We start from the raw sequence: 18175 nt of genomic DNA on the forward strand, positions 1-18175 counted from the left end.
ATTTCCCTGACTTAATTTGGATTGTGCTGCTATCTTTCACCATGGGTGATGCCCACAAATAGAAAGGGCATCCTTTCTTGCAGAAAGCCCTGCATCTTGTCTTGGAATTAGGTCAAAAATTCATGACATATCTATTTTTGATTCCATAATTCCTCACTGCCTCCTTAAATTGTGCAAAACTCCTAAATTTCATCCCAATTCTAAACTCAAGGTTCTTCATATCAAAATCTTCATTAAATTCTGAATACCTAGGCTTAGTTTTAGCCAAATCATCTTCATCAGTTGAAGAACAAGAGTGCAACTCCTCTGAACCTGCATAATCTGTCTCAACATCTTCATCATCTGCATAGTTGGACCCACTGACACAATAACCTTACTTCTGTCACTTGTATCATTCCCATCCTGTTCCGAATCACTAAAAGTATAGTCTGAGTCATGGAAATAACTATCATCTGCATCTTTCTTCCCCCTAACATCTCTCCCAAGTAATTCACCCTCCACGTCAGTGTTTTCTTCATCTAATTCTTCTCCCTCTTCCTGATCTTCATCCTCTAATATATTTTTCCCTTTCTCAGAACTTGGCCCTACTCCATGAGCATGTCCTCTACTATTAATTTTAATGTAAACAATTATTTCCTTGCTAGACCCCACTGATAGAGCCATAGATAAAGCATCTAGGTTAGTTTGTATCTCTTTGAGGCCCTTATGTCCACTAGTCACATCTAGCCACCATAAACTACAGCCTTCCACCTCAAGATTAAATTCCCTAGCCATATAATCAATTCAAGCCTAGAGATTTGGTCTGCACAACAGTAGTCAACATATCCAGCCAATCCTTCTATGCCACCAACAATGTAATGCATCCTTACAATAAATAATTCTGAGTTGGGTACTGTAATGAAATTAAAAGTAGGTATTAGATGGATTAACTAAGTAAACTACATCATCAACTAGGACATCCCAAGAGGATGAATTAATTACACCTTAGAAGAATTCAAAAAGTGATTTATGTAGCAAAATAAGAAGGAAAAAAAACCAACAACATACCATACTCCTCTAAGAGGCATTTCAACATAACATTAAAAAAAACATAATCTTAAAGGTCTTTACAAAACATTCAATTTACTAGAAGGAAGAAGAAAAAAAATAAGAGGGTGAGTTACAAATACCTAGCAATGAAGTTCAAAAACTTTAACATGCTCTTCATGTGAATGGTCTCATGCTCTAATTAAGTATTACAAATACCTAGCAATGGATTTCAAAAACTTTTGTTTTGTAGTACATTAGCAAACTTTAACATGCTGGGACCACAACATGGGAGACACCTCTTCCCCACCAACACATGTTACAGTCATTGAATGAAATCATATGGGAATCCAAACAAAATAGAGGGCTTACGGTACTTTCCACTGCAGATTATTCAATTGAAAACAATGCCCTAAAGAACAAAAATAGGGTTTAGAAAGAGGGCATACTGTACTCCGGTGCTTGTTCTCCAGACTGCCGCAACTCCCAATTCACTGCCATCGCGTATGCAAGTTTCTTCTGCCCTTCCTCACCGCCAAGTGCTGAGCTTTCTCTTCCTCACTTGAAGATTGAAGCCTAGATCGGGGTCTAAAGAGGTTTCGATGTAAACAAAGCTGTCTCTTAGGATGAAGAACCCCTCTTTTCTGAGAAGAAGGTGCTGAGGTGGCCTTTAATTGCTTGCGAACGTAGCAGCCCTAGAACATGTGTCTTCTCTTGATGACATGGCGCCAATTAATAACATGCTGACTTAATGCTCCGTCGGCCACGTAGGCAGAGAGTGAGGGCAGAAACATGCGAGTGACCTGCCGATGAGACGCAATTAAAGTTTGGTGACTGCATTGATACAAATTAAAATTCGGTGACCGTTTTAATAATAAGTTAAAGTTTCGGTGACCTACCAAAAAAAATTACTCTGAAAATTTCCTTCACCTCATGAGACTTGTGATAAACTGTGACACATGTGGCAAGTCAATAATAATAATAATAATAATAATAATAATAATAATAATAATAATAATAATAATAATAATAATAATAAAATAAATAAATAAATAAATAAATAAATAAATAAATAATTACCCTAATTACACAAAGATAAATACTAGTAACTTTCACTCCTTTAACTCTCACCCCTTTACTCGTCACTTAAAAGTTGAACCTTTCAATTTATATATTGAGACACACTAACGAAGTTTGTCTTGTACGTTTATTAAATGTGACTAACCCTAGATTCTTTCCTTATAAAAAAAAACAATGTATTATTTAAAATAAAACAAAAATTAATTGGGCTCCTCATAATATAGGACAAATTATGTCTAGCCAAGAGGATTATAATTCCTTAAATGTGTGACATTTCAGTGATCATAGTCATAATCAATCGTTATTTAAGTTGATTCAAGTCACTTGATTGAGATGTTATTTATTGCTTCCAATTAGAACAATAATTTATTCGAACTTGTTTAGGCTGGACTAGTTTAATTAAACTCTACTTGAAATTAAATAGCTTGAGCTTAAGATTGAAATCAGTACAAAACAAAAAAATTATTTGCACTCAACTTGGTTTTAATTTTAAAGGCCCAAGTCTGGCTTAGTAGCTTGAAATTAAAATTGAAATGATTTATTTTCAAAATTTTGAATTTAGTTTCATTTAGCTAGAAACTAAAATTTAATTTATAATTTCTAGTTTAATTTTTATTTTATAATGACAAGAAATATAAATTATATAATATTTTTAATATATAAAATATAACACTATTTTGTATTAAAAAATATATAACTTATAATATATTTATATATTTCAAGCCATCAAGTTAACCTCAACTGAGCTCAATTCCTTCAAAATTAATTTTGAGCTTGAAAACTAAGCTCAAGCTTAGTTTTCAAAATGTTAAAATTTCAAATTGAGATATAGTACTTTTCTAAGCTGAACACAAGTTGTTAATAAGTAATTTGACCCCATAAAAATTCAAGTTTGGCTCTAAATTTTAAAATTTCAAATCGAGCTTGAGCTAAAAATTGATTTCAAGCCAAACTTAAGCAGACTAATTAAGGCTCAATTAAACCTAGATATATATACACACTACAATCTTTTATATATTTACGACATATTATATTACTTATTATACATTATGTTATTATATCGAAAATATTTATAATATGTATTGATTATCTTTCAAAGCAAAAGTAAAACTATAAATGAGATTTTAGTTTCAAAATAAATCTACTTAGATTTGGATTCCCAAAAACAAATCTATCAATTTCAATTTTGAGCAAAGCTGATCTAAAGCTTTTGAAATTTGAATTGAATGTTTTGAGCTAATCATTAGCTTGAGTTAGGTCCAGCCCAATAAGCTCAGTGAAGCCTAGACCGGCCCGGCCCTGCATGCTTTTGCACAATTGTTTGCCTTTGAAATCAAATGCAATGTAGTTTGCAGTAACATGGAATCACAAAAAATTGTATTTTCTGTTTTATTTTACGTAAATTAGTGTGCGTGTATATATATATGCATACATATTATATTATAATAAAAATGCATTATAAATAGTGAATATATATATATATATATAGCATACTCCCTCTATTTCTAATTATGTGTCATTTAAGCTTTTACACAAAGGTTGAAATTGCTATTAAAACTCCTAAAATTTATTTAAAAAAACATTATAATATGAAATTTTTAGTCTTTTATTGGGATTATTTAATCCTATTAACAGACTTTATTTTTAAAAATACTTCATTAAATAAGAAAGAAAAAAATAGAAAAAAACCATTAATATTTTATAGAATTATTAAAAATATACAGATAATTTTAAAAAAATTCCCTAATGCAGATAATTTTGAGGAGTATTTTCGAGATCTTTCTAAAAAAAGTCATTAAAATTTTAAAATATACACTATCATTAAAAAAACCTCCTTGAATCTATATAACATAAAGGTAAATTTGGATATATAAACACCCAAATATGATTTTTAAGTAGGGATAGATATCCCCCTTTCCAAAATAATAATAATAATAATAATAATAATAATAGTGGTAGTGGTAGTAGTAGTAGTAAACAATCATTTTTTTTAATTTTAAAGTTCATAAGTTATTTTATAAAATCGTAATTTAAACATATTTATTATATTTATAATTTAAGTGTTGGAGTTTATATGGATCATATTATTTTGAAGTACACAAATTTTCTCATGAACATAACTTATTTAAAATATATGATATTTTATACAAGATTATTTTTTTTCATTTAGGATATAATTACGTGAGTCATTAGGCACTAAGACATGGTTCTAAGATTTAATTTGGCCTAAAATCATGATGTTAATGACTTGCTTTGGTATATGTAAATAATAAGACAGGAGTTAATATTTTATTAAACCCACAATTAATAAACTTGTTTATATATGTATAAATATGTGATATAAATATATTGGGATATTTATATATAATTTTGTAAATTCCTGAAATCAAACAAATAATATTGATGTGGGGTTTCCAAGCCATGATTCTTTTATGCGTGCAATGTCAGCCAAGTGACCTACAGTTAAATAATTGAAAATTAAGTGACATGTAACTTTTACCTTATATTACATTTTTTTTATTTTAACCACTTATAACTTTACCATATAATTATTATATTTTTTTCACCTTTTGGGAAATATATATTTTAATATTATAAATCAGTATCATAAATGTTTTTTTTTTTTTAATTAACATGGCTGAATCATTCCATGTAAAATAATTCATAAGTTATGATGAGGTGGGTATCTATTGTTGAAAGTGATGATTGACACAGTTATCTCTATTACCTCAAGAAAATGCTAGGAAGAAGACAAACAACTATTATAACATAAACATATATTGAAACTTTACTTTTAATTCCTCAACCATTTACAAAACTCAAAACATTTTACAAATCCCACAATTTACAATAACTCTCACAATTAATAACTATATATTAAAAATAATAACTCAATATAACTATTAATTTTTAACATTCTACCTTTCATGTTTTATAACTCCGATCCTAAACTCTTCCTATGCTATTACTTACTCTAAAAGTGTTATATATTCCAAAATATAAATTTATATTTTCAATAACTCATGCGTTAGTGTTGACTTACTCAATACTCTTCCTCAATGTCACCCAAGACTCTTTTCACTATAGCAACAAATGGTAAAGATTTTCAAGCTTGTCTCTTAGGTTTTTTGTAAACAAATTTGTAGCTTGGTTTTCTTTTTGACATACTTCAGCTCAATTTTTTCTCACAAAACTTTCTTTTTGATAAAATAATAACACATCTCCACATACTTAGTTCTTGTCTGAAAAAAACTAAATTCTCCGTCAACCATATTGCTGACAAATTGTAAGTTTGTAACAATATAAAGAGACACCATATTTAGTTGGCCGATGCAAACCCTTTGATAATTGTATAAATCAAGTACTTCTTGAGCTACTATTAATGTCACTTAGTACTCCGCTTCCATGGTTGACAAAGACATAGTTGTTATCTTTTGCTATAGCAAGAAATTAACTGCTCCATACCTAAGCAACTACAAAAGAAATGTCTTGTAAAAATTAAGTAAATAAGATTACCCACCTACCACCGGTACATCATAGCATCTTCCAAAACTTTCCCTTCTGAGCACACATTTTGGTGTTTGGCTTCATTGGCAAAGAGATTAGCTTGCACTTTAAGCATTCCAAACTTTTCAACAAATCCTTAAAATACTTTTGTTAATGTAGAAATATTCCTTCTTGAATATGATCAACCTCTAGACTAAGAAAATTCTTGAGTTGTCTAAGATCTTTCAATTGAAAGTGAATTGACAAATCCTTCTTAATTCTGAGAATCTCTTCTTACACTTTCCTATGATTATTAAAGCATCTACAAACACTAGCACAATGGCTAGCTCCCTTCATTAGCTTTGACAAATAAACAAGTATACATATATGGATGTCCCCAAATGACCACTTTGAGTAAGAAATTCGACAATCTTACTATACCATTCCCTCAGTGCTTGCTTTAACTTATATAGAGTTCCTTTTGGAGCCTACAAACAACTTAGGATGAACTTGATTTTAAAAATCTTTTTGGCTGGTCCATGTAAATCTCTCGATTCAACTCCCAACACAAAAATGCATATTTCATATCCATTTGCAACAAGTTCCAAATTTTGCTAGTTGCGAGTGCTAGTGTATATATATATATATATATATATATATATATGACTTATACAATTGTCAGCTTTACAATCGGACTAAACGTTTTATCATAATCTAGCCCATATTGTTAAGAGAATCCTCGAGATACCAGATGAGCCTCGTACTTCTCTATTGATCTATTTGTTTTGCGTTTTATCTTGTACACCCATTTGCAAGAAATGGGCTTCACATACTTTGGCTTTGGTACAAGCTCCAAGTTTGATTTTATTCTGATGCAACAATTCCTTTTGCATAGCTTTAATCCACTTAGGATTTTGAGACTTTTCCTCAAATGTCTCCAATTCTTTTGCATATGCTTCTTCTACTATAGTAGCATTGGCATACTTAGAATTCAGCTTCTTTTTTCATTGATCTTTTGGGTACGTATAGTTGATATATCTACTTCTCTTAGCTTATATATCTACCAAGTATTTTTAGCTATGCCTTCTTTAATATCTCCACTATTGTCTTTAATTTTGACTTTATTTGAACTCGACTAGATTTGAGAAGTTCTCAAAACTTCCTTAAAAATATTTGGGTCTAGTAATATATACTTCCTTGTTTAAAGGCCACCATGAGGAAGCTTTACCAAATACCACATCCCAGGATGTGTAGCACTTTTCGATAGTTGGATAAGAACATCAACAACCTTTCCTCTGATTGTTGTATCCTACAAAAATACACATAAGAGCATTTTTTTTTCATTTTACTATGTAAGTGATCAAGTATAAATACATACCATACACATCCAAAGACTTTAAAATGATCAACAACAAGTTTAATGTTTCATAAGTTTTGAAAGAGCTAGAAAGAGCATAACCTTTGTTGAGGAAGCCTATTGATTATAAAGGCAGTAGTATTCATCGCCTCTGTCCAAAAATGTCTCGAAATATTCTTTACATGAAGCATGCTTCGACATATTTTTGCAAAGTACCTATTTTTTCTTTTGTTATGCCATTTTGCTGCGGAGAGCTGGCATATGTAAATTGATGGCGTATTTGGCACTCTCAAAGGAAATATGAGAACTCATCTAAATGAAGTCTTTTTATCAACCTCTGCTTCCTCTATAAAGAGTTTCAAATTTTCCTTTATAAAATAAACACACACACATACCTTGAAAAATACCATCAATAAAGGTCACTATGTATTTCATTCCATCAATAGAAGCTTGTTTAATTGGTCCAAACACATTAGAATGAATCAGCTCTGATGGTTCCTTTGATTTAAAATAGCTCTTAATATGGCAACTAGTGTGCTTTTCCATACTGACAACCAACACATATAATGTTTGTCCTCACTTCAATTTATGGAACACCCTTCAATATTGATTTCTTTATCATTATATCAAGATTAATACAATCTAATCATATGTGCCATAAATCTGCAGTCTTATTCTTCTTTGTCCTGTATAAGTATACAATTTCTATAGACATTACGTAGACCGACTCTGATCTTCGTCATTTATCACTAACTTTTCTATAATCTTAAAGATCCCGATATTCCTTCATATAATGCGGACTAAATAGAATAAAATAGCCAGAAGATGTTAACTGTGCTATCAAGAGAAGATTTTTTTCATACTTGGGACATGATAGACATTTTGGAGCAATACCTCAGTATCATTACATCAGGGAGAAACTAGTGCATTACGGATGAAAACTATTAGTAACTTTGAATTGTTTGTCATCACCATCATCTGGCTTCTCTTATACTCTGATAAATTATGTAGCTTCTTTTTATCACCAGTTGTATGGTGTGAACATCCTAAGTCAGTAATCCAATCATTCTTATAATCTATCTAATTGAATATTGTTGTTGTAACGGCTAGCACTTTTTTATCTGCAACAAATAATGCCTCAAAGTCCCATTCATTTTCATCTCTAGAAGTAGAAACATTGCTCTCTATAACCTTCTCCTTTAACCAGCAATCTTTTGCCACATAACATTTCTTCTTGCAGTTGTAACACTTTCATTCAAATTTTTGACTATTGGCATAATTCTTAGAACCTTTTCCATAAATGCTCAATTCAACTTGATGACTTTTTGCATTGTTATTCTCTTTTTTGGATCCACTATTAGCACGCTACTCAGATTTCCACCTGCCTTTATTTGCCTAGAGTGCTTATTCTTCATTTTTAAATAAGACTCCTAACATCTGCATAGCTAAAGCTTCTTAACCAGCTAGAAAATTTTCAAATTCAACAAGTGATGGCTGATTTGGTGTTATGGAGCAAAAACCCGAGAACTGTAACAGATCAAGTCTCTGCTCACTCAATCAAAGCAATAAGTTCTTTTACCCCAAATCTAAACAATTAAAGAAAACAATCACCAAGGTATTCAACACCATCAATAATCCTCTAATTCAGTGAAGTTATTAAAATTCAGTTTAGAACTCTCATACCAGCTTCACATATGCATTAAGATTCCACAAAACCCAAAGAAAATAGTTAATATTCAAACCCACAAATATTAAGAACAAAGTGCAACAAGGAAGAACAATCTCACCAACGATTGTCAGTGAGAGGAAATACAACAGAAGAAACCAAAAACACCTAACAAGAACTCCAATCCCTGCTCTCAAACTACGTGAGAGAAACCAGTGCCTTCACTCCACTTCCGAAGCCAAGCTTCCCTCTTCTCCATCTCAATCTCCTTTTATTTTCTGTTCCTCTGCGGTACAATATGTATCCTCAAAGTCTAGAATTAATCCTGCTCTCCCTTTTGCTTCGTCGATATGTGGCGGTATTTTCTAATCCTCCACCTGAATCTATTCCTCCTTTATTGACTATGTTGACTGGCAATTTAACAGTTGGTCATTCTTCTATAGTAGCAATGAAAAATTAGAATTCTAGCTGTAAACCATGGATAATGATCTGCTTTATCTTGTTATCACTAATAGGAGGTGTCAGATCCAACTCAAAAATCTAACGAAAATAACAACTTCACTAAATGAAACTACTCTGTGACCATCATGTTGTGTTGTGCCACAAAAAATAATCCATTCTCTAATGCTACGTTTGGATTGAGGGCTGATGAGGGAAAATAAAAGAAAGGAAGGGTTTCGAAGGGAAACCTCACTATTTCAAGCACTGATTTAGGGTGGTCGAGAAGGGAGAACCTCTTAAAAATTTGATAATTTTAAAAAAATCTTAGTACCCTTAATTTTTTTAATTAATTACATAACATCTCTTCATAAGCTTTGTGCTTTTACTTTTTTTTTCATTCTAATTTTATTGTAATCAAAGGGTTCGCACGGCACTAATCACTTTTTTCAACTTTTGATTTGATTTCAATCTTTATTTATTTCATATATCTTGCATCAGTCTGATCTTGGTTTTTTAATTATGTGTTTAAATAAAAATAAAGTAATTTTTTATTTAATAATAAGGGTATAATTGATAAATCATATTATTATATATCCTTTGTTTTCCTTTCTCTTTTTTTAACCAAACAAGGTTTATTAGAAAACCCTCATTCATTTCCCTTCATAAAATTTAATTATTCAAACAAGGGTTCAACCCTTCCTCTTTTTCCCCTTTGTTCTTCTTAGAGAACAATTTGGTGAACGTATCCCAAGATTTTTTGGGAGTTTATGCATCCTAAATATGCTCCAACATATCTTCTTGAACCGTCGTCTTCAAAATGAACATGATTTTGCCTACTTTAATCTTTGATTTTCCACAATGTCTCATCCGTATCTTCAACCTCTTATCGTCGCACTTCATTTCCATTTACAACCTTCTACATATCCTAGCCTTTCATGTAAGACATCACACAAGTAAACCAAAAATTGTAGTTTTGATTGTCGAGTTTTTTTTATTCCACCAACAATATGAAGGCCACCCATCTTAGCAATACATATGCTCACCAAATACCAGTGAACCAAAGTTCTAATATCATTTGTTGTAAGCTACGGTGGACTATTATCTTTATCACCTTTAGCAAATATCATAAAGAGAAAGAATAACTAGCATAGTCAAATATTGAAACTTCACTTTTAATTCTTCAACCTCTTACAAAATACAAAACTTAACCTTTAATCTTTATATAAGTTCTAATTAATAAAGACCCTTCATATTCCACAACTCCCACAATTAGTAACCATATATTAAAAATAATACCTCCATGTAACTCAACTCTTAACATTCCATAACTCTCAACCTTTCATATTCGATATAGGACTCCAAAACTCTTCATATGCTATTACTTATAACTAAGTTATGAATTCTAAAAAAAAATAATAAATTTATATTTTCAATAACTCAGGAGTTGATTTAAGTGAGAGAGTTTAGATTGCTAAACTAAGCAATTTCAAATTCAGACATAGTTGAATATTATAAACAATATTTCATAAAATTATGACTTAATTATTATTCACTGGTTCTTAATTATTTACACTTTCCACATCTCAATTTATGGTTTATTTACACTTTTCTCACCTTCAATTTATGGTCTATAGGATACCAGAGAATCATCCATAAATTATATTAAGAGTGAATATTTATTAATTTATCACAGTAAAATTATATTTATTTATATAATCCTTAAGAACATTTTATTTTTTATATTTTTGTAATTAAAAATTAATTAAAATTATTATAAAAAATAAATTTATCTTTAATCTGTCATTTTCTCTTTCTTATACCATGAGTGAATTAGGTCAACAGTTTTATTATATCAAATATATTTTTATTTCAGCATCATATCCCTGCTGGTACACTACATGAGAAAAAACATATGCTCATGCCAAAAATAAAAAAATAAAATAAAAGACAAAACTGGTCTTCAATCATTTTCTTTTCTTCATTCATTTTCTTTTTATTTATCTTATAAATGAGGAAAAAGAAAATGACGATTAGGATATTTTTTTGAGCACTCAGTTTCAATATAATATTAATATATAATATTATGCTTGACGTAGAATATACTTTGTATTGTTCTTTAATATATATATATATATATAGTTAGCTAGGTAGTTAATTACCTTAATTCAAGATAATTTGTCTAATGTGTTGTTGACTCGTACTACTCATTAGATTAATTGATGAGATTATATTTTCATAAAGAAAATACTCTTTATTGGCAATCATCTCGTCCAGTAGTATGGACTCCCATATAGAGTGTTTGTGTCATTAATAAAGAAACATATGTGAGCCTCAACTTAGCAGAATCAGAGCACATGTATATTAAAATAGCAACACCAAATTTTTATGCGCCGGTGCCCTCTAATGCTTGACTTATCTACATTTTGTCAAATACTTTATATTTTTATTTTTATGTAAAAAACTGTGAAATTAGATAGATTTGCATCAATTAGAAAAACCATATTAATATATATCATATCACCCGGTGGATTAGACCCATTTTGTGGGGCATGCTAACAGACAAACATATATATTAAGGCATAATTTTCCAAATACTTTTTCTGCTATTCTAAATTTATTTTTTAACCCCTCTATTTTTAATTATAATTTTTTAATCTCTACTATTTTAATTGAATCATGTTAGTCTTCATAAACATTAAACTCTCAATAATTATGAGTAAAATAACTCAATTAAAATAATAGAGGAATTATTTAAGAAATTATACTGAATATAAACTATAAAGTGTAATTCAAAAGAATGAAAAGAGCACTGGTTTAGACAATAAAAGGAGGAACACATGAAGTGTAGATTAGGAACAGTATCATGTGAAGAAACAAGTCATGGCAGTTGAAAAGAAGATGAGAGAAGCTCCCCTTTCTCATTTGCTCTCTAAAGCCCAGACATCATTCCCTTCATCTCTTCTACCAATATATACATAGATATATAGTCCCCACACCCCAAAAGCACACACTCCATCTCCCTCCTCTTCTTTTTCTTGTTCTTCTTCTTCTTTTAAGAAAAGCTTTAGCTTTCCTATGGAAAGCCGTGGGAGCTTTTATTAATAATGAAATTACTGTTAATGGAAAAAAATTTAAGTAAAATATTTTTTTTTTAAAATGGATAAACCACTAATTCAATACTAAAATAAAATAAAAGAGAGAACTCAAAGCTACAAAACAAGAGAAAAATAACAAAGAAAAAAAGAGAGAGGACCCGATCACCCGAGGTGAAGGTCGGGAAAGTACAAAGGAAAAAACACATCTAAGAAAATGGATAGAGAGCCGCTGAGAGTATCACATTAGTGGGGCGCCATCAGGGAGGTCAACAGTCTCGCCTGCCAAAGCTAGCTGACTAGGGGGTCATCTTTTGCTAGAGCTAACTGGCCTGAAGAGTCCGGAATCCTGAGTTCTACAAAGGTTAATTAAACTACACTTGATCGTGGAGATCAACCCCTCAAAAAAGAATCTGGTCGGCTCAGGGGCTATATCAATTCAAACAATAAGCAAATGGTCAATTTTATAGGTAATGGAAAATCAGTATAAAGTAACAGAAGAAAAGATGCCTTGATTGCGCTTAGCTTATATGGATCAACAAATTATATGGCACGGAGGAGGCCCAAAGGCTTTGATGTAGAGCTCCATTCATTCCCACGCGGTCCAAGTATCCCAAAGGGATGAGGGTATGAAAGTACGAGGAAAAAAAGAGTAAAAATAATTGAGAGTACAACCGTGCTTGAAATAATTAACAGTGAATTCACTCATTTCGTTTTTTTGCACCGTCCATTGATGTTCACATGCACTTGCATATAATGCATTGAAAAGGTAATTCCTCTTTTGAAAGAACACTTGCTTTCTTCTTCTTTTTATTTGTACAGTGATTAATGAATTCACTTTCTTCTCCATAGCTTTGTTGGGAAAATGGAAACATTAATTTATTGCAAATGGGTCCAGTGATTGACCCTTTGGATGGATTCAAGCATTGTTAATTAGGTAAACATAACCACTCTGATCAAGACATACACTCTCATTTCATCTCTTATATATTCTTTCTAATAAAATCTTTATATTTTTGTAAAAATAACATGCAATGAATAAGCTCAAAAACACATCAGAATATGATCTTATTCATGAAGTTATAACCATAACATAGATATGAAGAAAAGATTATTAAAAAAAAAGCATAGTGTATATATATATATATATAACTCGAACTCCTCGGACCGGCACGCTTGATTCCCCAAGCACCAAACAATCATCGTCATCGTCGGTGCTTCGTGGCTCTAATCAACCACCTCAGCAGACATTTGCCCGGCATCTTTAAAATAAGAGATGCAGATAAAAAGAAGGAGAAGGAGCTCCTCTAGCCAACCTCCACAAGCCATAAATATGATATAACTTGGTTAAACAACAACAAAAAATAGATATAGGGATAAATAGATAGATAGATATATAGATATATATAGATAGATAGATGAAGAAAGAATTGGATAGGATGAGCTACATGTGTAATGCGCATGCAGGACAGGCAAGTGTGCTGCTAAGAAAAGGAGAAAAAAGAGCAATGGTGAATGTATGGTCTGGTGAAAGCAATGGCAAGAGGCCAAAGTTGGCCATCTTTGTTACTTAGCCCCACATCTCTTTCTCAAAGTCTCTTTAGTTTCACTCAGTCCATGCTCATGTGTTTGATTCTTTAATTTGTCACACCACTGCTACCTTGCTTTATAATTTTGCTTTTCTTTTTCTCAAATATATATATATATATATATAAGCATGTGTGATGTGTATTTAGTTATATATGATGGATTGGGTGATGATTGTGGTAAGAATAGTAGTGGCAGATGAGAATGCATGCAGGAAATATGCATGGAATAGTGCTGTGAGTACATGATCATGGATGAGGTTTTGTTTGGTTGTATTATGATAAAAGCAATTTGAGATTGCAGCTTTAATATTCTGGTAAAGTTTTCAGCTCTTGACCTCTAAGTACTGTGTGTTGAGAATGGCATTCCACAAGACACTGCTTATTTAAATTGCATGGGTCTACATCTTACTTTGTGCAATATATATATATATATATAAAGCTTAGATTTTTTTTTTAGGTAAGATGACTTAGAGGTAGGTGGAAAAATTCAAAAAAATATCTCAAGTTCTTGGAACTATTTTAATACCCTAAAAGTTTCTACTTTTCAAATTTATATATTCAAACAAAAAAAATCTCAAGTTTTTTTTAACTATTGTAATACCCTGAAGGCACCTACTTTTTTAATTTGTATTTTGTTATTAATATGCAATTACTATATTAATTTTTTTATGATTTTTATATCTTACTAGTCAACTCGATCGGACTAAAGCCAAAGATTTCTTAGTATGAGCTTACCTCACGTCAGTGGCGGTGCCAGGACTCGTCAGAGAGTGGGGCAAAAGTTGACGGAAAAAAAATTTTCAACCGCCGAATAAACATTCCAACCGATCAACAAAATATCTGACATACAAACATGAAACATAAATACATAAATAACATATCAAAAGTTAATTGATCCATTCAATAACAAAAAAATCAAATTAATTAAAAAAAACTTCATTATTATAGACAAGTACATGAATAACAACTAATTTTTCCTAACCAATGGAGTACTCCAACTCCGGAGGTGCTCTCTCAGCGTGAATAAGACGGCAAGGTATCTTCTTTGAGTGCCTTCTACTTTCAATGTTTCTGTGTGTTGTATGAGAAAAAGGAACCTTCTCTTTCCAAGTCTCTTACTAGCAACTCACAACTCCCAATTGCTGTGGTTGCTCGTTTTGAACCCCAAAATGGCCCCCCCGGGGCCGGCGAAACCTCCCCTCCGTCCAGGAGCTAAGCCTGGAGTCTCTTGGGCAAATGTGGTCTCTTCCTCTTCAAAGCAAGAGGCTTTTGAGACTCCTTTACACCTACAAAAGCATCACTTTGAGAAAATCAAGCTTCTTTCTAGTTCCTCTGTTACTATTGATGATGATACCTGGCTTTCTGCTAGGGATAGTATGCAAACTTCTATCTATGCTAAATTTCTTGGTAAATCTTTACCTCTTGAGCAGGCCAAACTTGCCATGGCGGACTCCTGGAGAGGGTTGGGTGCTTTCACCGTTGCTGATCTCCCCAATGGGTTTTACTACATCCGGTGTGAGTCTCAAGAGATGCAATGTCGCCTCCTTTGGGATGATCCTTGGACGGTGGCAGGTCGCATTTTGCAACTTGCTCCTTGGTGGGAATCCTTTCAACCGGCTTTTGAGAAGCTTTCTATAGCTGCTGTCTGGATCCAGATTTATCACCTTCCCATAGAGCTTTGGGAAGGTGACATTCTGGAAACCGTTGCTTCTCAGTTCGGTAAAGTTCTCAAGGTAGATGAACACACGCTCGATCGAACGAGAGCTAAGTTTGCTCGGGTGTGTGTTGAGCTTGACCTAAGCAAACCACTACAGCAGGGAACCTGGGTTAAATATGGAGAGTTCTCAGTTTTTGTTTTAGTCCTCTATGAAAAACTGCCAGTCTTTTGTTTCAGGTGTGGCTTGGTGGGTCACGGCGAAGCAAACTGTCCCACTCACAGCAATCGCCCACAAACCGAACCTCATGTGCCCTCAGGAGGCTCCCCTGAGCTGGTGCGTGAAGATATCGGGATGCAGGTTGATGATGCTGATGATGGGCTGGATGGCATCGCCGTCGATGTCCCGAGTTTTCTTCCACCTGAGGATGACAGCAAATTTGGGCCTTGGCTTAAGCCTAGTGGGCGTCGTTCCTCAAATCGTGGCAGGGCAACGGGACGCGGCGGTGGCCGCGGCGGTGGTTCCAGGGCTTCTGGGAATCGTAACCCTAACCCTAATCACACCGTTGGGGACGATGAACAGATTGTTGACAAGTGTCCTCCTTCTCTCCATAATGATTTACACGTGGCCTCCTCATCGCATGCAATCGCTTCACGTGGTGGGCATTCGGTGCGAGGAGGGCTTTCTCGTCATTTCTCTAAAGCATTGGTTCCATCGACTCGTAATCCCGAGGGCATCGGGACCATCAAACCCTATTACCTAGCCAACGTCTCTCCCCCTCCCGAGAGGATGCCGCCCATACTTTCTTCTGATCCTCTCGATCTTGACATCCAATCAGATACAGCGCCGTCTTCGTCCATCCCGCAGAACCTCGGGAGTCTGGATAAAGGCCCGTTGATCTTCCCACCGCCAAAGTTATTGATTTCCAATTCCGAACCTCTGTTAATCACTTCAAATCAGAACCTGGACCCAAACAATGACCCAATCTCCTCTGATCGTCACTTGGGAATTGTCGGCAAGGTTGTAGAAGCTATCGCTCATTTGGAAAACAATGAAGAAGAAATGGAAGAGCTCTCCTCGGATGATTCTGCATCCCCCCTCGAGCCGGACGACGACATGACTCTTCTACACTATCAAAAAGATATCAAGCTTGAGGCTATTGCCCGTCGGGAACCGTCTAAAAATGCCATGAAAAAGAAAAAAGGGAGAAATTCTCTCCTTCCCTAACTCTCCTCCCTCTCTTTCTTGTTTTAGATATGGTTAAAATCTTTACTTGGAATTGCAGGGGCATTTCAAACACGAGATCAATGGATTACATCAAAGATATCATGGCTAGATTAAAACCAGATTTTATCTGTTTGGTGGAAACGAAGTCTAACTCCATCCGCATTCAACGTTTCTGTGCCAGGTTCAGCAGACACTGGGTTTGGGCTGCTGTTCCGTCCAATGGTTACTCTGGAGGTATCATTGTCCTTTGGAAACGCTTCAACGGTATAGTCACCCCTGTCGCGTCTTCCAGGATGGCGTTACATCTCATTATTACCACTTCCGAGGATTCTTGGATTCTTTCGACTATTTACAACTCCCAAGTCTTATCAGAGCACAAGAACCTCTGGAAGTCACTCTCTGGACTTTCTCAGTTGGATTCTCCTTGGCTTCTCACTGGTGACTTCAATGCCATCACGTCCGAGGAGGAACATAAAGGGGGTTCTTTTAGAAACTACTCTTCAAAATCCAAAGCTTTCACCACTTTCATCCAATCTAATAATCTCCTTGATCTTGGTTTTACAGGTTCCTGTTTCACTTGGTGCAATGGACATGATGGTCTAACCAGACGTTGGGCCAGACTGGATCGATTTTTATCAAACTCAAACTGGTTTATTAAATTTAATTACATTTCCAACCAGCACCTTGCCCGCATTAACTCTGATCACTCTCCTATGTTTCTTATTGCCCATGACTCCCCTTCTCCTTCTAGCAGAATCTTTCGCTTTGAGAATATCTGGTTGGATTATGAAGGATGTCATAGTAGTGTTGTTAATGCCTGGAATGCTACCCCTTCTACTTCTCCGATGCATTCTTTCACGCATTTTATTTCCCAAACTAAATTAAATCTTTGCAGATGGAAACGTTCCAGTATTTGCCATATTGATGAGGAATTGAAGAACATTGAGCAAGAAATTAATGCTATAGATCAACACCACTTTTCTTCCGATACCTGGGGTTCGACATGGCTCAGAGCTCTCAGGAACCGTCATGCGGCCCTTCTCAAACAGAAAACGATATACTGGGGTCAAAGAGCTCGCTCCCAATGGATAACTAAAGGTGACCAAAACTCTAGTTTCTTTCACAGTTCAGTCAAGATTCGCAGACATAGGAATAGAGTTAGAGCTATCAAAGACACATCAGGTACTATCTTTACTGAGCATATTGACTTAGAAAACTGTTTTGTTCATCATCATAAAAATCATTGGACGTCTTCCTCGATTTTTACCATTGATTCTCTGCTTAATGCCATGCCGGATGATTTCCCTGTGTTGAGTGATGAGGGACAGAGCTTCTTTTGATTCGACCCTATCTCTATGAGAGAAGTCTATCAAACGCTCAACTCAATGCCCCGGGAAAAAAGTCCAGCCACGATGGCCTTAATGTGGAGTTCTATCTTTTTTTATTGGAATATTGTTGGTGAGCACCTTTTTCAATGCGATTGCCTATTTCTTTCATACTTGCTAAGATGCCTCCCTCTTGGGGTAAAACTTTTCGTCACTCGATTCCTAAAAAAA

General features: G+C 33.8%; 1 protein-coding gene across 1 annotated transcript; it reads left to right on the forward strand.

The window, feature by feature from the left end:
* Positions 1-16699: 16699 nt before the first annotated feature.
* On the forward strand, positions 16700-17959 carry LOC120270232. The gene has a single exon (XM_039277255.1). It carries the CDS (start codon positions 16700-16702, stop codon positions 17957-17959), a length of 1260 nt encoding a protein of 419 aa, XP_039133189.1.
* The last annotated feature ends 216 nt before the right edge of the window (positions 17960-18175 follow it).

Source organism: Dioscorea cayenensis, chromosome 10 (genome assembly GCF_009730915.1).
Source record: "Dioscorea cayenensis subsp. rotundata cultivar TDr96_F1 chromosome 10, TDr96_F1_v2_PseudoChromosome.rev07_lg8_w22 25.fasta, whole genome shotgun sequence".
In the NCBI taxonomy this organism is placed as follows: Eukaryota; Viridiplantae; Streptophyta; class Magnoliopsida; order Dioscoreales; family Dioscoreaceae; genus Dioscorea; species Dioscorea cayenensis.